Source organism: Rattus rattus, chromosome 4 (genome assembly GCF_011064425.1).
Source record: "Rattus rattus isolate New Zealand chromosome 4, Rrattus_CSIRO_v1, whole genome shotgun sequence".
Lineage (NCBI taxonomy): Eukaryota > Metazoa > Chordata > Mammalia > Rodentia > Muridae > Rattus > Rattus rattus.
This window is the reverse complement of record NC_046157.1, coordinates 133,164,292-133,184,997: the sequence shown is the minus strand read 5'-3', so window position 1 is coordinate 133,184,997 and position 20,706 is coordinate 133,164,292. Positions and strand designations below refer to the sequence as shown.

Here is a 20,706-nt window from a genome sequence, read left to right as displayed (position 1 = left end):
CTGAGGCAATTGCAGTGAACCCAATCTAACACTGCCTCTGCTCTGGTGTCAGCTCTAGCCATGAGTTATTTGCTGAGAGACAGATTTACTGGGCTGAACTATGAGGGAAGGAACTACCTTCTGAATGAAAAAGCCCACTTTCCTCCATTTATTGTCTGGGAGAACTTGAGGGAGTTTTTATTTTCAGTTCTCTGAGCCACAAAATGGGAGCTATCCTATCATTTAAAACATATTCCCCATGTACCAAGCAACACATAAGTATATGCATAATGTGTAATGATACATATATACAGTATATTATAGATGATATTCATTGCACATAATTACTAATCTCTACTGCTGCTTGCCTGGGTCATTGTTGGAAGAGGTGGTCCTAGCTTACAGATGAGGACATTTTCCCCCAGGCTCACAGAGAGATGTCTCCTGACTGGGACAAACAGGAATCAGTACCCAACTTTGCTCTATTTCTGTTTCTCATGTTGTTTCCCGTCCCGTTTTGCAGCACAGTGCTGAAAAGTCGTTGGACTGCATCTGCCACCGAGCCTAGCTTCTCAGAAAAGCCCGACCAAAGTTATGCTTCCACTCTCGTCACAGTGTCCGAGTTCAGCTGCTCAGTGATCCACTGTGGTATAGACACCACGATGGGTGTGCAAGAGTACACTGCCTCTGTTTCTTTATATTTAGAACCTTAGGAATCCTGGCCTCTTTTGGGATGCCTAGCGTACCTTGTGGCACCAAAACTGACTTTTGGGTTGGCTTGCGTGGGCCCAAATGCTGTCTGGATTCCCACCTTGTTAAAGTTGATGTTTGGGTTTTTAAGCACCTACCTACGTATATCTGAGTGCCTGTTAAACCTGTAGCTGTCTGCTCCCCACATCTAAATTGCCATTAGATGCCTAACCACCCTGCAGAGCCTTCCCTAGGAGAACCCTCGTTATCCACCTGCCAGGAGCATAGCAGGGCCCCAGAAATCCGCTGTGTCAGCATCCATGCTGCTTTTTCTTTGCTCGAATGTGTTACAAGAAAAAGATTTCTAGAATTTCCTAGAGGCCAAGCCAGCTCCTTCTAGTCCTTCTAGTAGAATTTTATACATGCTCCTTAACCAGTTCACAAAATTAATCATTGGATAGTCATGAAATGAAGTCATCTCGCTTTGATTCATAACCACCTTGTCAAATGGTGGCAATGTTACCTTCTTTATGTTTTGGTTGCGAGCCTAGCCTTTAATGGCTGAGCCCAACCCCTATCCGTACTTTATAAATGAGAGCTGTAGTTTTAAGAGTCAGATATCTATCCCAGGCTCACCTAGCTAGGAAGCAGTTGACCCAGAATATCCAGACTCGTTGGACCCCAAGGCAATCATCATAACAGTTTTCTGTATGCATTCATTATTAAGCATAAATATAGTTTGGTGATTAAACAATGCCCCGCATAGGGGACAAGCTAGGGACACTCCTCAGGCAATATCTTTCCACCAAGCCTGGATTTCTGAAGCTGAGCTGGCCTTCTAGAAATCCTGTCAAGCGCAGTCGCTTTCCTGAGACTCCAGTGGTCCTCCCTTGCTACTGCTAATGAAGCCATGGGCATTCATGGGATCTATGAGCTCCGATTGGATTCATTATGCTCTCACTTCAGGACGGCTGCAGAAAGCTCCTGAGGAGTTTCTATTAACATCTTTATTAACCCGTCCCCCACACCAGTCAGTGAAATTAATTTAGATACACAGCCCACTTTGATCTTTATTAATAGTTTCTTCTAGTTTCCACATTTATTTTTGGCTTTCTCATCTTTAATTTATTTGGTAGCAATTATTAGTTTTTATGGAGTGGGAGTAGAGGATCTTAAAGTAATTAAGGTTAGGAAAATTACAAGCAAATGCAGGTAGAACTATTTTTAGTATAAAACCATGCATGTATATGGACAGTATTTTATTTGTTTTGTTTTTAAAACAGGGTCTTTCTCTGTAGCCCTGGGTAGCCTGCCGTTCACTCTGTAACCCAGATTGGTCATGAATTGACAATCCTCCTGCCTCAGCCTCCCGAGTGCTGGGATTACAGGAGTGAACCACTATAACCAGATTACAACTTTAATCTATTAATTAAGATGCGTGCTGTCAAGTATTAAAAAAATAAACACAAAGTTGAGGCCTGCCTTGTTCCTTCCCAGTTCCAGGAATGGTTTTAAAAGCACCAAATGTCATAGAACTGGCTCAAACCAGAGGTCCCTTTCCCACCCCCGGAAGACACAGAAATAGACACACCTCAACTTTTCTCAGTCATTAGCAGATTTTTAGTAGTGGTAGGAGAAATAAAACAACATAGTATAGATTCTCGCCTTCAAGAAATAGAGAAGCGAACCGGTCATACAGTGTGGAGACCGCACAGCAGCGGGGTCCCAGGGGTCTTCAGAACTCTGAGGAAGGCACCCTTAACTCCAGGAGTCTGCGGGTGGTTTCCTGAGAAAAGGGTATGAATGTAGATTCACAGTATTAGAGAAAAGAGACAGAGGAGGACAGCTTTCCCCAGGTGAGCAAGAATATATATGCCAAACAAAGGAATCGGGCTGGGAACAGGATGTACTGCACATGACACCTAGAACATGTCAACTGCACGTGACACCTAGAACACTGGTTCCATGGAAGGTCACTGCAGAAGAGGAGGCTGAAGAGAGGACGGTGCCAGTTGGGAAGTCCCTGGCAATCACTTAGAACTTGCATGATGACCTAAGCAGAGAGCATAGGATTTCTTTTTTAAAGCAGGAGGGTAATCTAGTAGGCCTTACCTTACAAAAATAATCACTTGGAAACAAAATGCAGAATCAAACTGGTGGTAGGCAATGTGACAATGCTCTCTAAACCCTAGAAGACAAATTTGATGTCAACACTAGAGTGGTGACAGCCAGTGAGGAGAGGTGGGGCACATCTAAATCCTTTTAGAAGGAAGTTGTCACTAATCAGATTTGAATTGTGAAAGAAAAACAAATCCATCTCAATGGTGAGAGAGACCCTTTTTAGTGGAACACAGAATAAAGGGAGGAAAGAATCGGGCTTCTTCAAACCAGATCAAAAGCCAGCCTATGATAAGACCCCAACCTAGAAATACAGAAGAGGAAGGCCTTGGCTTAAAGAGGCCTAGGGAGGACTGTGCAGAGAAACAAGAGAAAGACCTGGCCAGACAGCAAGTAGTCCACCGAGGACAGGGGAAGGAACCCTTGGGCGCTGAGAGGAGAACCAGAGAGGCCGGAGAGGCCGAGAAGGTAATCATTAAAAACAAGGCTGCAGAAACCACACGACCATAGGCTTGCTGGGGGAATGCTGGGTGTGTGCTCCGTGCTGAGCACATGGAGGCCCCTAAATAGATGTAGAGGCTACGGGGAGTGGGAAGTGTCCAGCGATGCATCATTAAGTAGGATGCTGAAAGGTGTGATCGAGCTCAAACGTCATTTGTGAGAGTGGATAGACAACAGCCAGAGACGTGCCTCTAAGTGTGGGGTCACCCCTGACTACTGCGACCTCCAACCCCGGGAATCAGGCTTGGCTTCTCCTCCTTTACCCTTGGAACCAGCCCCAGAGGTCCAGGTAGCCTTACAATCACGGGACGTTTCGATGCAGGGTTGCATGAACCATAAGCCACACACATATGATCTGGAGTATGAGCCTCAAATGTCAGGGAGCTCATCCATCAGTGGCTTTTCGAGCCTAGAAGGTGCTCCCTCCCAGAGGGCCTGGAGGCCTGAAGGTGCTCCCTCCATGTCAGCACCATGAGGAAGAGTAAAACCAGCCTCTTAGGACATGTGGGAGCAGGTAACCCAGAGGAGAGTGCAGTACAGGTGGAGGAGAATGCTGCAGACTTTTGCAGTATGCTCTTAACATAATTGAGATAGCAAAATCAGGCCAGCTGGGTTATCACTACATAAATACGGGGGTATCTCAAGAATGCATTGTGTTCAGGAAATTCCAGGGGTGAAGTTCAATAGAAAGCACTATAAGATAACCTTAGGGCAACAGAGGCAAAACTATAGTGACCAGAAAATGTCTCACCCTGAGCCGAGGCTCAAACCATTCAGGTGCAAAACATTCAGGTGATGTTTTCTCAATTGATCAATCAGCAAATCTCTAGGGACTGAAGGCTCCCATCCCTGAGTCAGTTGTGGAATGAGTCCTAGTCAACATTGATGAGAAAAAAAAGCAAGAAAGCAAACAAAAATCCTGTGGTAATCTTTTATCGGGGTAGCAGCTGCTCTGCCCTCATTTGAATTTTGCTTCATTCAGAAATTTAAATATTCTGCTTTTCCAGTACACTTTTGCCTTGAATTCCAACCGAGCTCAAACAAGAGCTCACTTAAGAGAGCAGCCGTGGAAGGAGATGGAGGGAAAGCCGTCCTGATGACTTGTTATTGTCTTTGGAAGGATGCATGCTACCTCTAGGCCTATTATTTTTAGAGGCTGCTGAACCCTCTTGAAATGGTGCTGTGTACGATGCCTGTTTGTCTGTGGCCCTTTCTCTCATTGATCGCTCGAAACTTAACTACTGCCAAAAAAATCAATGGCAGAGAGGCAAGGTCATCTGACATGAGGATTTCTGCATCCAAGTGGGAGGGAGGGTCACAGATAGGCTGCGGGCATGGCTCTGCTCCCCAGCAGATCCCCAACTGACCCTGGCTGCTTTGCTGATGTAACTACAGAATAGATGTGGGGGGAGTCGGGATTTCAGTCTATACAGAACCAGAGGGCTCAAGCTCAAAATGTGGCTTGCCCTCCTGGGGTCCAAGGGCATCCATTTGGAACTCCTGCGAGCCTCGTTTGCTCTTGTCACATTCTCTCTTTTCTGTTTAAACTGCACTAAGTAGGAGGCTGATGTTGTGTTCTGAAATTTTTATATACCCTGGTTAATGGACTTCTCACGACAGTCTCCCTGGGTTGCTGCAGTTGCAGAAGCTCAGGGAAGCATGTTGAGTTGCTGGCAAGTGCTAGACCCTGCTTTCTTGGCTGGATCAGCAGCCCTCCAACCTTAACCTCACTAGAAACATCTGGAGCCTATTAAAGACATAACAGCACGACTAACCAACGTGCGGCCCCTCCCAGACCTGTTAAATCAGGCTCGCTAGGGGGTGGAGCCAGGCTGCCTTCTTTTAAAAGCTCTGCAGGTGAGGCCACCCTACCATGTTGGCCCAAGCCCCATCTCCTGAAACTCTGTTCAAGAGCAAAAGGAAGAGAGGAAAGAAAAACAATGAGACCAGGAGCTTTTGAGCCTGTACCACATGCCAGAGGCCTTATCTAATCTTTCCGGAAACTCCAAAACGCTTCTCATTTACAGTTCCGGAAACTGTCGCTTCACTAGACAGTCTGAGCTGTCCTCACCACCTGAGTCCCAGAGTACCTGAATGGCAGAGAGACTTGAGCTGGGACTCTGTGTTTATGTTGCTAAACCACACCATATAAAGAAATACCTGGGGCTAGGGAGAGATCTCAGAGGTCAAGAGCTCTTACTGCTTTTCTAGAGAACTTGGGTTAGATTCCCAGCATCCACATGGCAGCTTACAACCATCTGTAACTCCAATTGCAGGAGATCTGAAACCCTTGCCTGTCCTCTGTAAGCATCAGGTACATATGCAGTACACATATATATGTGCAGGCAAAACACTCATATACATGAAATTAAAAAGGACATCTCTGGGGCTGCAGGATGGCTCGGCAGGTAAAGGCATTTGCTGTGTAAGCCTGGTAACCTGCGTTCAATCTCTGGACCTGGTGGTAAAAGAAAAAAACCGGCCCCCAAAAGTTGTTCCCTAAACCTCCACATACACACCACGATGTGCGTACACATATATTGTGTGGGTGTTCACACAAACAAACAAACAAAAACAAAGGCAACAGCCCTTACACTGACTATACAAAACAAACCAAGGCAGATGGTCGCCATGCGTTCACAGTTTAGGTGAGAGTGGCCCCACCAGCTTGTACACTTGAGTGCTTGGTCTCCAGTTAGTGGACCTGTTTGGGAAGGATTAGGAAGTGCTGCCTCATTGGAGGAGCTGTGTGACTGGGAATGGGCTCCGAGGTTTCGAAAGCCCACACTAGTCCAGTTAGCTCTTTCTGCCTTGTGATTGTATCTCGAGCTGTGAGATCACAGCTACTCCTCTAGCACTGTGCCGGCCTCCCGGCTGCCATGTTCCCCACATGATGGCCGTGGACTCTAACCCTCTGAAACTGTCTTGGTCATGGTGGCTGAGCATGGCAATAGAAAAGTTGAAGTCACTGTTGGACCCCAAATGGAGCCCCCCCACTCAAGTCTCGGAGAGACCCACCCAGTGGACACAGAGACCGACCTGCAATCACATGAGGAAGTTTTATTGTAAGCAAGATGATATGAGAGCTCAGGCCAGCATGCTGGGGTCGAGACTCATACACCACACAGGAGTAGAGGAGTTCGACCACGACCTGAATTTTCACAGAGCTTATAAAGGAAAAAACCACAATTTAGGGGGGGAGCAAGAGGGAGGGAGGAGGGGAATTCCAAGACCATAAACAGCCCATACAGTTAACACCAGGCAACACACCTAGGGCTTTGTGACATTCTACAGGGTCATTAGAGCATTGTGGCCGGAGGCTATGGGTCATTGTGGCTGTTCCAGAAAACTTTTCATGCAAGAATGTTCCGGGAACCATTGTACAGCAGGGGAGGGTGAAAAGTTCAAGCTCTTACAGACCCCACTTCTTCTTTTGGGGTAGTTAGGCGGCTTATTATTAATTTTTTAATTCTTCATTCCCCACTTTTTCTTTTTATCGCTCTAATCCTAGAGCCACTGTTCATCCCATTGTAGCTCTTGGTACTGTTGTCGCAGGACCAGTACCTGAACAGCACTCACTCTTTCTTTTATAAAAGTCACCAACCTATTGAGTATGCATGGCCCGAATGTAAGTAGAAGCATGAGAATTACGATGGGCCCAACTAAAGTAGAGAGGAGAGTGGTTAACCATGGGGACTTATTAGACCAACTTTTAAACCATCCCTGATGCGCTTCTCTGTCTGCCTTTTGTCTAACCTTTTTCTAAGTTTATTCATGGAGTCTTTAATTACTCCTGAATGGCAGTTCTGAATTCTCTATAAGCCTTGCATTGCAACAGCAGATGTCCTTGTGCTGCCCTTTGCAGCACCTAGATAGCCTTAGCCCTAAGTAATTCTCAACTCCTTTTTTTGTGTCTTACTAAGTCGTTAGCATCAGGATTCCAATCTGGACACTATCTAAACCTGCACACCAAGGTCATGACTAGCTTTCAGAACTTCTAAACTTATATAGATTGTGATCCCTGAGGCACAGTCCCAAGAAGTGTTAGGAGTACATCATTTGTAATGGAAATCAAGCCTATCCCACACCTATCTTGATAGAACCCAGGACAAACATGACTGAATTTCCCTCTAGGTCCCAGCTCTCAGCCCTAACAGCTAGTACACGGCTGGTGAGGGCTGAGAATTGACGGCTGACAGGGTGGTCAGCAGCACCAGTCCTTTCCAGCGAGGCTCGAGTGTCTGGGCTCAGTGTAGCTGCAATCTCCGACCTGGAACTGATGGGATGTCTCTGGGGTCTCCAGGGCATAGGCTGCTGTCAGCTGTGAGCAGATTTCTTTCTGTATCACCTATAGGTCTTTTAGTTTTCATTATTACTATGGCACTATGACATGTTGGTTCAGTAACATCATCTAATACAGTCAGAGGACTTGAGGCCCCATATAAGATCTCAAAGGGGTAAGGCTGAATCTGGAAGGGGTATTTCTTGCTCTGAAGAGAGCAAGAGGGAAGGAGTATCACCCAGTCTGTGCCAGTCTCCATGGTTAATTTAATTTGGTCAGGGTCTCTTTTAAAATTTTATTTACTCTACCTGTCCTGAACTTTGAGGTCTGTAAATACAATGTAATTTCCAATTGACCTCTAAATACTTGGCCACACCCTGGCTTACCTTGGCAACGAAAGTAGGGCCGTTGTCTGACCAGATTACCTTGGGCATTCCAAATCAGGGGAAGATTTCTTCCAGTATCTTCTTGATGATTGCAGAGGCCGTCTCTCGTTTGGTGAGGAAAGCTTCTATCTATTCCTGGAAAGGTATCTACAAGCACTAGGAAATACTTGATCATATTTTTCTGGTTTTATCTCAGTGAAGTTCACTTCGACTTTTCACTAAACTCTCTAGGTCTCTTTGCCCTGTTTGCTTGCTAAGCATTCACTACTGACATACCTTATATTTTTTTTACTGTCTCTCTGGCTAAAATCTTAAAGTCTATTACATACACTTAACTACTTGGACAAACTTTTTATCTCCTAAATGAATCCATTTCTGTATTTGGCAAAGTGAGTCTTTTCTTTGTTCTCTGGGGAGTATAGCTTTCCCCTCAAGTGTGTCATTGTCTTTTTTTTTTTTTTTTTCGTTTAAGCAATTTGAGCCTTTTCTTCTGTTTTACATTCTAAGTGAGGCCATCCCTTAGTCCAATCCCAGTTCCCAGTGGCTGTCTCTTGCAGGCCTGTAACCAGGATAGGCTCCTGCATAGCCATTTCCCGAGCCACTTTATCTGCTTTGTTACTGCCCCATGTCACTGAATCTCTTCCCTCCTGTTTTCCTGGGCAATGAGTAGTACTCACAGTTGTTGGCTTCACCAGGGCATCCAAGAGATGGCAAAGGCATCTGCAGTGCTGATGTGCTGGGGGTGTAGAAGTTTAGCCATCCCAGATGACATCATTTTGTCCACCATGGCAGCACCCACTCATCTCTGACCTTCATTCATGAAGAGAACTGTTTCCGTCTGTGACAAGGTCCTCGGCTTTCAGAAGCGGTCAATCAGCCAGTCGCAGAGGTCTTTCCTCCACCCATGGCTTCTGCCAGTACTTGACACACTGTGGTGGCTCCAGGTCCGGACTGGGCAGCAAGGTGACCAGATTGTCCCCACCGTGGAGAATCTAGTCCATGGCAGCTGACCAGTGGTCCCATCTTTTGGGACACTCTATTCAAAGGCAAACATCAGCCACTCTATCACAGTTTAAGTCCTGGATTGGGTGATAATTGTTAGTGCCCGGCTGGCAGGAGTGATATGTTCCAAGCAGAACAGCGCTAAGCCATTCATCTCCCAGCATCAGGTACTGGTGCACTGAGACAAGTCTTAAGCTCCACATATACAGTCTGTAGATATGCATACACATGGCCTCACCCAGCCATTTCAGCCCACACAAGTCAATTTGGAGAGCAATTTTCTCATGAGCAAGGGATAGGGGCAGTCAGGGATGACTATGAACTAGTGGGTTACCGCCAAAGGTCCACTGTTCTTGGGCAGTCCATAAGTATTGTTCGTTGCCAGTAGCCCCTTGCACTCAAGGTCTTTGGATATTGGCCCACTGGGGGGCATAGGAGCACAGAGCATTGGGTCCCTGTATCCACACTTCCCTTCTATCTCTGTACATAGCCAGCACTCTAGGACCAAGAAGCTCTCCAGTGGCCCCTCTTGTTCTTTCTTGGGCAGTCACTGACCCGGTGTCCTTTTTCTTTGCATTAGGCACACTGATCTTTAGCCAGGAATTCTCTTCTGTTGCCAGGTACTATCTTCCTAGGTTCCCTAACTACTGTGGCCAGTATATGTTCCTCTCCCGTCTTTTATCTCTCTTTAGCTCTCTAACTTCCTCTTCTTTTTGTCTCCTTTCTTCCCTAGCTTTCTGCTCTTTTTACCTTCTTTTTTCTTTTTCTTTCTCTTTGTTTAACCTTATTTTCTCTGTAACTTACACTAACTCTCAGCAACTTAGCTTAACCCTTCAAGTTTCTGTAACATTCTCTTCATATCCTTTCCTTATCTTGGCCAGATTGGTGGGGCACTTTCCAACCCCTCAGAGACCCACCCTTGGAGCCTGGCGGCAGACCTGGAGCACTCCCTACCTTCAGGCGTCTGAAGAGAGCAGGCAGAAGTGAGGGCCTTCTATCCGTGTCTGGAACATTTTTCTTTTAGCCTCTAGTAGGATTCCGTCTTTCCTCAGTGGTAAAGAAGACCTGTAACAGCTACTAACAAGCATCTCAAATGGGATGGTGAGAAAACATAATGGATTCAAGAAGCCTGGTCAGGCCTGCAGGATTTTCTGAAAAGGAAGGGTGATTATTTTTCCAATTATATAGGTCAGCTGAGGAGAGAGGCCAATACTGCAAAGGGACTAGTTCATCGGGGCCCGGTGGTGGGCCATAGGCGCGGAGGGGCAAGGCAACCGTGAAATCTCCCTCTGGGCTGCGGCCTCTCCGGCTCCTCGTCCCCGCCGCAGGCCCCTCCACCCCGTCCCTCTCGGTGGGTGCTGGGTCCGGGGGTGCAGATGGCCGCGGCAGAGGGTAAGGGGGAGGCTGTGGCTCTGTCCATGAAGGGTCCTCGATCTCAGGGTAGATCTTCGGGGGTGCCGAAGGGCCCGCCGACGGTTGGGTCTGCTTAGGTTTAGCTGCCGCAACTTGTCACTCCGGACCCTCTGGTCCAGGGAACAAGGTGGGGATTCTGGACCAGGTCCTGCCAGACGGTGATATAGGGATCTGGTTGTCCTCCTACTTCCTGAAAGATAATGCTTGACAGCGAAAATGAGAGACAGGTTAAAGGCTCCCTCTGGTGGCCATCCTACCTTAAAGGTGGCCATTCAGATGAACAAAAAAGTCTGCCAGGGTCCTTTTTAACATCTACTGAAAAAATTGTGAGCTCTAGTCCTTACTTCAGTCCAGTGATCCAAAGTCAAAGTCAAAGGAGTCCCTGTCCCATGTCGAGCTCGGCAACACACACCACACACACGAACACAAACAAAAAGACAACAGAAAACAAAACCGGCGTGACCTCGTGGTCCACCAGAGGCACTGAAACTGATCGGCAGGTCCCAGACCTTGCCTAACAAATCGGTTTAGTCTCCTCTGGACCTACCAGAAGGGGTCCACCAGGCGTCCCTGGTCCTCCCCCGTATCCTCCTGGGACGTCTCCCAGGGCTCACGGACGGTGGACACCTGGACACGTCTATCCTTATCCACCCCGCTCTCCTCCTTGGAGTGCGGTCTCCCTGAGCGTCCGCAAAACCGAAACCGCGATCGCACCTGATTCCCAGACAGAACACAGACACAGCGCTGAGACAAAACAGAGAATCTTACCTCCAAGTGGGTCTGGGACCCTGGGTGGTCAAAAGCCTTATCCCGGATTTGAGCCCCAAAAAATGTTGGACCCCAAATGGAGCCCCCCACTCAAGTCTCGGGAGACGCGCACCCAGTGGGACACAGAGACCGACCTGCTGCAATCACATGAGGAAGTTTTATTGTAAGCAAGATGATATGAGAGCTCAGGCCAGCATGCTGGGGTCGAGACTCATACACCACACAGGAGTAGAGGAGTTAGACCACGACCTGAATTTTCACAGAGCTTATAAAGGAAAAAAACCACAATTTAGGGGGAGCAAGAGGGAGGGAGGAGGGAATTCAAGACCATAAACAGCCCATACAGTTAACACCAGGCAACACACCTAGGGCTTTGTGACATTCTACAGGGTCATTAGAGCATTGTGGCGGAGGCTATGGGTCATTATTGTTCCAGAAAACTTTTCATGCAAGAATGTTCCGGGAACCATTGTACAGCAGGGGAGGGTGAAAAGTTCAAGCTCTTACAGACCCCACTTCTTCTTTTGGGGTAGTTAGGCGGCTTATTATTAATTTTTTAATTCTTCATCACTTGTTGGACGTCTCAATGATTCTGTTCTGTTAGCTGGAAACTGGTATGCCTTGAATATAGAGCCATTTTTTCCCCATTTCTTCTTCTTCTGGCTGGAGAGAATAGCAGCAGGCAACAGTAAGCAATTTGTTGTAAATAAACACTACACAGACACCAGATAGTCTTGTTTTTACTGGTTATTTTGAATGTAGGCAGGCTAGTAAACAGAGTAGCCTTATACTAACTGACCCTTTGGTGCTCACCTAGGGCACCAAACGACCTGCATGGTCCCCTTTGGTTACATCTGACCTTGGAAACTGAGTTTCCACAGCTTGCTTGCTTTTTTGTTTTGTTTTTCAAAACAGGGTTTCTCTGTGGAGTCCTGGCTGTCCTGGAACTTACTGTTGACCAAGCTGGCCCTGAACTCATAATCTGCCTGCTTCTGCCTCCCAAGCACTCAGATTAAAGGCCTGAGCCACCACCATCGCCACGTTCTTTGAACGCCATGGCATTCTTTAATCACTCTTTAAAGAAAAAAAGAGATTTATTTATTATATATAAGTACACTGTAGCTGTCTTCAGACACACCAGAAGAGATCCATCCCATTACAGATGGTTGTGAGTCACCACGTGGTTGCTGGGATTTGAACTCTGGACCTCTGGAAGAGCAGTTAGTGCTCTTAACCACTGAGCCATCTCTCCGGCTAATCCCTCTTTTTTACTCTACAGTTTGGCACTATAAATAAACTTTTAATTGAACGTACTTTTGAAATTAAAAATAATAGTGTCCTCCTTGGAATCCTCAGGGCACGGCTCCACTACCTAACAGGGTAAGCGCTGTGTAAGGAAGCGTCACCATTCCCGTCTGAAGAGTGAGCCCTACTCACCCTGTCACGTCAGGACTACCTAAATGGCTGTTGTGTACTGTAAAGTTGATTAAAACCTTAGTCCCAACACACAGTCTTGGTTTATTCCATTTACACAGAACCTGGAAGGAGAGGTATTAAAAACCACAGTCATCCTACTTTAAGTCCAAGAAGTGCCGTTTTAAGTTAGAGTTGGAATGTCTCTCCTCAGTCTGGATCACAAATTCGAGGCCCGTCTGAGCTCCTCACCTCAAGAGAGAAGGAAGGAAAGGAGAGAAGGGATGGAGAAAGAGCAAAGGATGGAGGGGAAACGAGATGGGCAGCATCAGCTGCCTCCTCCACAGCTCCTCCTGCGGCCCTTCATGATTAGACTTCCAGTTACTAGTTCCTAAATGCTTCTTTTTCTGGGCTCCATGCGTAGTCTAGGCTGGCCTAGAACTCTCTGTCTTCTTGCTCCTGCCTGCCAAGTTCAGGACCATGGGCATGAGCCACCACGCCCAGAAGTCAATTACTACTTCCTGTTTGGTTTTGTTTGTTGAAACAGAGTCTCCCTATTTAGCCCTTGAACTTATGGTGACCCTCCTGCCTCTGCCTCCCAAAAGCTAGAATTAGGTGCTAATTCAACCACCTTAGTCTCTTTTCATTGTGGTTTTAGTTTGGGTTGACCCAGCTGTTTATGTCAGTCCTTGGATGGAACATGGGTTCTTCAGCTCCCACAGTAGGCACTTTACCCACTAAGTCATCTTCATCGTGATTTTGAATTATTTAAGCTAGGATTCGCCTCTATTTTATCACAAGGAGCGCATACAATTAAATATACCTTACTTAAAAAAAAAAAAAAAACCAAACGTTTCTGAGGTTTGTTTGTTTCTAAGGTTTTCTTTTAAACTATGCATATGTGTGTGTATCTTTGTGTTGGTGTGTGTACAGAGCTGCTGGTAGGGGCCAAAGGCCTCAGGTCTCCCTTGAGCTAGAGTCACAGGAGGTTGTAAGCCACCTCATGCGGGTGCTGGGAGTCTAAGTCAGGTCCTCCGAAAGAGCAGTAGGCCCTCTTGACACCGAGCCATCTCTCCTGTCCCAACGTTTGAGTTTGAAGACTTTGCCCAATCATTTGCTTTTGTGTTGTTGTTGTCATGGTGATGATAGCTGATTTTGTTTTTGTTTGTTTGAGACATAGTTTCACTTTGTAGCAAGGCTGCCTCTAAAAGTCATATTGCTTTCCGTTTGTGTGTGTGTGTGTGTGTGTGTGTGTGTGTGTGTGTGTGTGTGTGATGTGTTCTCTAGCACTTGGCACACACGCTCCACGCAGTGTTACATGGTTGTTAATCCAACTGAATGTTTTAACTGCACAGGTCTGCAAAGACCACAAACTGAGGAGCTCAAATAACAGAAGTGCCTTGTTCTTCTTCCGGAGCGTGGGGGTCTGAAAGAGTGGCACTGTCATGATTGGGTCTTTCTAAGGACCGAGGCAGAATCTCCTCCAGGTGCCCATCCTTGATCTGGACATACTGTTCTTGTATTTCTCTGTCATCATTTCTTTGTCCAACTTTCCCCTTGTATGAGGATCCCAGTCAAATGACATTAGGACCCCCCTAATGAGAATGTCACATTGTTTCCATATGAGTTCCTATTCTATGACACTGTTAGGACTTCAACACCGGGATCTAGGGACACAAACCTCATGCCTGCTCATTCCTTTCAGTGGCTCCGTAAACACAGAGAAGAGGCCTTCAAAGCCTGCAGTTAGCTTGCCTGGTTCTAGAATCCTCTTTTACCCTCAAGCCAAGATGAGCATTTGGAATTTTAATAATGTTTTTGGCAACAGACTGGAGAGTTGCTCTTGATTTTAAAGTTTCTCTGTGTGCCTTCCAGAATGGTTCCCGCCACCTGAACCCCAGAGCCTGCAGACCGTCTGGAACAGGTGAGCACCACATTGGCAAGCTCTCTTGTCTTTGGACACAGAGAAGAGACCTCGGGGCACTGAGCACCAGGCCCCCCCAGCACCCCAACACAAGGCCCCGCCTGATGCCTCTGAGAGAGCCAGCCCACTGGGAGGGTGTTAGGTTTTCTTTATGAACCATTTTACTTTCAGTGAGTTTGGTCATTAAAATTGTTTTGTGCCCCTCAGCCATGCCTCAGGCCCTGAGAGCAGTAGTGTTGGCCTCAGAGAAAACCTAGTGGGTTTATTATTCTCTGACACAGAGAGACCAAATAACATCATTGAGCGGCCATTGGAGGGGAACTTGATTCATAGAGGTCATGCTTTCCCAGGCCCTCTCAACATGGTCTCAGCTCAGACCAGGGCAGACGTTTATTACCAGCTTTCAACAAATCCCTAGTTTCTTTTGCAAAGTAAAATAGATAATAGAGACATTCCAGGAATAGCTGGCTAACTATGCTGGGCCAGGCAGCCTCTGGGCGAAGAAGAGCTCAGTGTTTTCGGACAATGACCAATTACAATAACCAGTATTATTTGATCTGAGAGTAATTAGCAGAGGCTCTGTTCTTTTTGCTTCAGTGAGGAGGCAAAAAGGGCAGTGAGGGAAACATCAGAGACGGGGTAAAGGAGCTCAAATGTCAAAGAAAAACACTCTCGCAGGTGGGAGAAGGAAAGAGTTTCCCAGCCAAGATCCCAACGGAACATTGGACCATTGGCCTCGGAGTATGTAGAGTGGTTTAATCCAACCATATGTGGGCTGAGTGTTCCATAGGCACCATTTGTGCCTTTAAAGCCACCGTACAGAGTGAAAAGGGGGATACTAAGGACAAGCGTGAACCGGGATGCCAGGAGACCTTTATTGGGAAAGCCACGGCTCCCCAGAACACCACATGCAATGCTCTTCCTTCCAAGCCCAGGATGACTTGGTCGAGCCCCCTATTATTTTGTGGGCGTCTCCCCAGGGGCTGCTGTTTTTGATGTCCTTCAGGATGTGCAAACTCGTCACAATCACTTCGAAGCTCGCACAGCAGCCTGTAGGCTTGCACTGTACTTTATCATGACATTTTACAATGAGAAGTCATCTCTGCTACAAGCCATTCAATCGAGTCGCTTGGCAAATAAAAACACACCTTTTTTAGGTTCGGGTATCGATGATTTTAAGATACTCATTCAAAAGCTATGGCAAAGCCGTCAGAAGCTTTGGTCTAACCCTGAGTGCTCCTTGGAGTCCTTAGAATGTCGCTGACATGTTTCTGAGGTCCTGTGGAGGAGCTGGGTAAGCTCTGTTTTCTAGGCAGAGCAATGCCAATTTTAGTTGTTTCAACTTTGAGGTTGGAATAAATGTAAACTTGCTAAAGCACAACGATAAAAGGTGCAAGGATCCTCTGGCGGGCATGTTGGCCCCTAACCCTAACTCAGAGGAATCTGAGTCTCCATGCTGCTCCAGAGTTTCCTTCTGTTCCTAGTGGCCTTTTTAAAACTCAAAACCACAAAGTGCCTTAATTTTCTATGCCACTGCTGTTACAGCTGTCACAGTTCTGCCACAGGCTTCCTCCTGTCACCTTTTCTCCCACATCTCTTTCTTTTAGAGAGCACAGGACTTGAATTCTCTCAGTGTCACCTGACTCTCCTGACCACACACATCAACAACAGCTTCTGCCCATCCCTGTGCTCCCGGCCTGTGCCCAGACTTCCTTTTTCTCTGATTGGCTCCTGGAGCAAGAAGTAATTAATATCTGGAACACTGCTAATGCAGTGGCCATCAGCCATGCACAGCTAGCGATCTAAACTGAAGTCACTCGCAGCTGATCTTAAAGCTCAGTGGTTCAGCTACACAATCCACATTCCTAGGGCTCAGCAGTCTCTCGTGGTCTTCTCACACGTGCCTACCGTATTGGGCTGAGCAAAACCAGTCTGTTCCCATCATTGTGGGAAATCCTATTGACAGGGTTGACTTGTATTAGCATGTGAGAAAATTCTTGGCTCTGTAAAGGATATGTACCCACTGTGTGCTTCTGTGTGCTTCTGCTTGGCTCTGTAAAGGATATGTACCCACTGTGTGCTTCTGCTTGGCTCTGTAAAGGATATGTACCCACTGTGTGCTTCTGGAGGCTTCGTGTCCTTCCCTTTATTGTTGTTGCTGGTGATGGTAGTGGCAGTGGTTTTGTTTTTGGGGGGGTAGAGGATTGTTTGCTGTTTTTTCAAGACAGGGGTTCTTCATGTACCCCTGGCTGTCTTGGAACTCAAGTCAGATAGAGCAGGCTAGCCTCTATCTAACTCAGAGATCTGCCTGTCTCTGCTTCCGGAGTGCTGGGATGGAAGGCATACACAACCACTGCCCATCTGTTGCATTTGTCCTCACCAGTAACATTCTGGAACATTCTGGTGTCAAACAGGATGAAACTGAGGCTTGGAGAAACTAGGTCACCTGGCCAGGGTCAGCCAGAAGGTCAGTGGAGGATTCATCTGCTGCACAGGTTTGCAGCATACTCAGTGTGCAAGCCTGGTAAATCTAGAATAGCCGAGGTGTCTCTGGCCATTCTGCATAGTTCCTACAGAGGTGTGGTGGGATGGTGTACAGGACTAAAAGCAGACCTTTCTATGAGTTTAATGGCGATCTCTTTAACGTGGGCCTAGTGAGTATATACTCAAGTTTCAGAATGACCAGCAATTGTAGGTCAGCTTTCCTAATGACTGTTTCTTCCTACTGATGGGTGTTTCTTATTGCCGGGGAGCGGGAGGGTCTACCACATCCTAAATGGAAAGCATTAGAAAAGTGGCCACTCTATCCACACACTTTCTCCTTTCTATGGATGGGGGGGGGGGAAGCACAGCACCACATGAACTCCCGGTAGGCAGCCCCATCCCCTACTGTGAAAAGTCAGAGGCAACAATGGCGGTAGCTGTTGTCTCACTGTGAGACCAACCATACTTACATGTGTTAAGTGATGGGAAAAGTAGCTAGTATGGCTTTATGCCATCACAAAGTCCAGACAGGGCAGGTGGCTTGGAGAAGTGACTGACAGGCCTTCCTTCATGCCCAGCCATTAAGCAGGCCCCTATCCTATCCTGGGATTTCCCAATGGGTTTACCTTGTCTATGAAACAATTACTCTGGAGTCGGAGACTAACAACCTGTTTGCAGAAATGGTTCTGTATTGTAGAAATCAGATACCAGGAAGTTTCTTATGCAAATCTCAGGCAAAAATTAAACAAACCACAGCTGTAGAACAGGACCTCTGGCATCCCTGCATTGCGCATGTCCAGGAGGAACACATGGTTCTAGAGGAGGGGGAGTCTGAGGTGAGGGCTTCAGTACATTTAATGTCTGAGGAGGGCACTGTGCTTTATGCATGATGCCTTCTTGGAATGTCTTCATGAAACAAAAGGGTTCCCAAAGTTCCTTTGATGGAGGTACTGAGCCCATCCTGAAGGCTCTTCTACTGTACCCTAATTACCTCCCCAAGGGCAGACCTTCCAGTGCCAAGAGTACAAACCTTCAGACTAGGGGAGGGCCCTTTCCTTAGCTGATGTATCTGCGTTTGTGTGATAGCTTGGTGAGCGCCTGAACCCTACAAGGGGTCAGTTTTGCCTTATGCCTCCGGAGCTAAGCTACCTGATAACAAGTGTTAGTTGCTCATCTCCAAATATATAGATCAGCACAAGGCTGGCTTGAGGATGAATCAGTTTTGGGATTTGGGTACAAGATTATTGCTACAGGCCAGCTCCATCCCAAGAGGAACAAAAGAAACGTCTTAGCTGATAACCCTGGGGCGGAGCTTCAGAAACCCTGTTAATAAGGACACTTCTACCCGACATCCACTCTCCAGAATGGTCTCCCTCCCTCCTTCCTTTTTTACCCAGAGCCTGGAACATTCTTCCAATTAGGCCTTTCTGCTTGGTTGAGGCTGCAGTGTTCCTCCAAGAAGAAGCCTTAATTACATATTTTTGCCTCTCTAATCTGTGTCCTTTGTGCACATGGTGCCTAGGGACATGGTGAAAGTTAGGGCTGCTATGGTCTCCCTTCCTCCTAGTGACAGACCAGGTAAGAGTTTAGTGTTGGGTTATTTACGCTTGCTCTCTGTGGCCCAGGAAGGGCCTGTTGGAGACTCATTAAGCTCATTCCCTCTTCCTCGGTTTTTATCCACCCCCCGCCCCTTTTATTTTTCCAGAATAGTGGCCTCTAGAGAGACGATTTCTTCTTGCACTTTTCCAGGCTGGGTGGGGTTCCTGAAGCTGAAGACTTGGCCTCCCAGATGCTAAAAGGCTTCCCCAGGGACCGCGTCTCAGCCCAAGAAGCACTCGTTCATGATTATTTCAGTGTCCTGCCATCCCAGCTGTACCAGCTTCCTGATGGTGAGTGTATGTGCGCACACGAGTATTTGTTAGGGTGTGCATGTGAGTGTGTGTATGAGTGTGTTTTGAGTGTGCATATGCACATGAGCATGTGTGAGTGTATGTGCACAAATATGTGTGCACGCATATGCATCAAGTTTCATCTTATGGGTTTTCCCTCAACACTGGTGAGTCATGGAGTTTGCAACCAGAAGTGAAGTCAGAGAATAATTTGCTTTCCAGAAAGAAGCACAGGGACCTGTCCTCGCCTGAGCTTTGAGTAAGCTTCTTCAAAACTCTGAAGCCCCGGTGGGGAAAGGACTTCCTTGTATTGGCACAAACCTTCTCACACACAAGTATGTACTTAGAAATTGGTGGCAAGGAAGGTTGCCTCTGAGGTGTTTGCCCTAGCTAACATCTGACAGGAGAAGCAAACCCAATGTTTTGAATAAGCTGCTTCCCTCTGGCACGGAGATTAAGGGGAGAGGTGACATGGGTATGTCAGGAAGGAGCGTTGAGCCCTTCTTGATTGGTAACACAAGGCTGCAGAAGGAAGCCCAGCGGTTGGGCTCTGGCAGAAGGAAAGTGTTCTTCCAGCCTCGTCACCCACTACAGACACAGGTTACCCTGAAACCAGCCTTTGCTGCCCGTGCCTGAGTCATCCTCCAGATCTAAAATCTGCTGCAGGGTCACGTGGCAGGAGCTCTTCTTGGGTTTCTCAGAATGCAGCCAGGAATGGATACAAGGAGGATGTGGGTGGCGGTCAAGGCCTGGGCTGTTTCAGAGGGGCTGGGGAGAATGTCCTTAGGTGAGGTTTCTTTGAAAATATCCACATCCAATGGAAAATCGTTGTTTGAAGTCCTAAGCCAAAGAAAAGAAAGCTGAGCAGGAAGGCCTGGGGGTCAGCCTGGGAAGAGGCGAATGGGGGGGGAGTGGGATGGGAGTGGGGAGGGAGTGGGGTGGCAGTCGGGATGGGGTGTCCTGGGATGCAGAGTATTGCCCAAGAGGCATAGGCATAGCTTGGCTAGGCTCTGTAAACACAGTTTCCCTAGATCTCATGGAGCAGCACAACTCTCTTAGTTTGGGACTGTTGAGGAATTTTATTATTAAAGTGAGTTACTTAAGATCTCTAAAAATAACCATCATTATACATCTGAGGTTAATATCTTACTTAACCCTGTAAGAGGAGGCAGCCATTAGAATTTATTAAGCTGCCATGAAGTGTCAAGAACACATGAAGTGCTGTAAAGAGTTGAAGAAAACAAGAGGCTTGGCCTTGGCCTCCAGGATCCCACAGAGTGGGAGGAAAAGAGGGTGAAGAAGAGGAAGCAGGGTACCTTTTACACGTATTAGCACAAATCATATCAGAACAGCCCGAATCTGTACATAATCAGCCGCAGATGTCCAGAGCCGTGTGCTGAAGGCAACTTCGGGGAAATGGGGTAATGCAAGAGAGACGATAAGCCTGGAGGTGAATCTGGAAAGGGTGAGAGATGGGGTTGGGCTAGTGGGTCAAGTGAAAGGCATTGCAGCAGACCTCTAGCGCCCACCCTTTCCTGGTACCTCTGCCTCACGTCACTCTAGCCCGCCTGTCCTGTTATGCTGCCCTCTTTCCCATATGTGCCTAAGATCCTTCCCTCTCAAGACAGCTAACTCTACCACATCCCACACATGTACAGCACACATAACACTCACGCCTCTCTGTCTACTGAAAGAAATGTCCCCCGTTAGCTTCCTGCAGAGTCCATTATTCTGGACACTGAGAAATGCTGGGGTCTTCAAGGTTTTCTGGGCACCAGCTTTTTAATTAAGAAGCAGCGATCGCTATTCAAACGGATGTATGTGCATAGGAACTTAGATTTTGATTCTCCCTAGAAA

The 20,706-nt window shown here is 47.1% G+C and overlaps 1 protein-coding gene across 3 annotated transcripts in view; it reads left to right on the top strand.

Moving 5' to 3' along the window:
• The window catches only part of Cdk15 (cyclin dependent kinase 15), a 91,041-nt gene that overhangs the window by 58,019 nt on the left and 12,316 nt on the right, over positions 1-20,706 (top strand). For all 3 annotated transcript variants that reach the window (XM_032899550.1, XM_032899551.1, XM_032899549.1), the window contains exons 11-12: positions 14,428-14,476; positions 18,710-18,849. In XM_032899550.1, the coding sequence (XP_032755441.1) occupies positions 14,428-14,476; positions 18,710-18,849 (189 nt within the window). The remainder of the gene's footprint in view (positions 1-14,427; positions 14,477-18,709; positions 18,850-20,706) is intronic.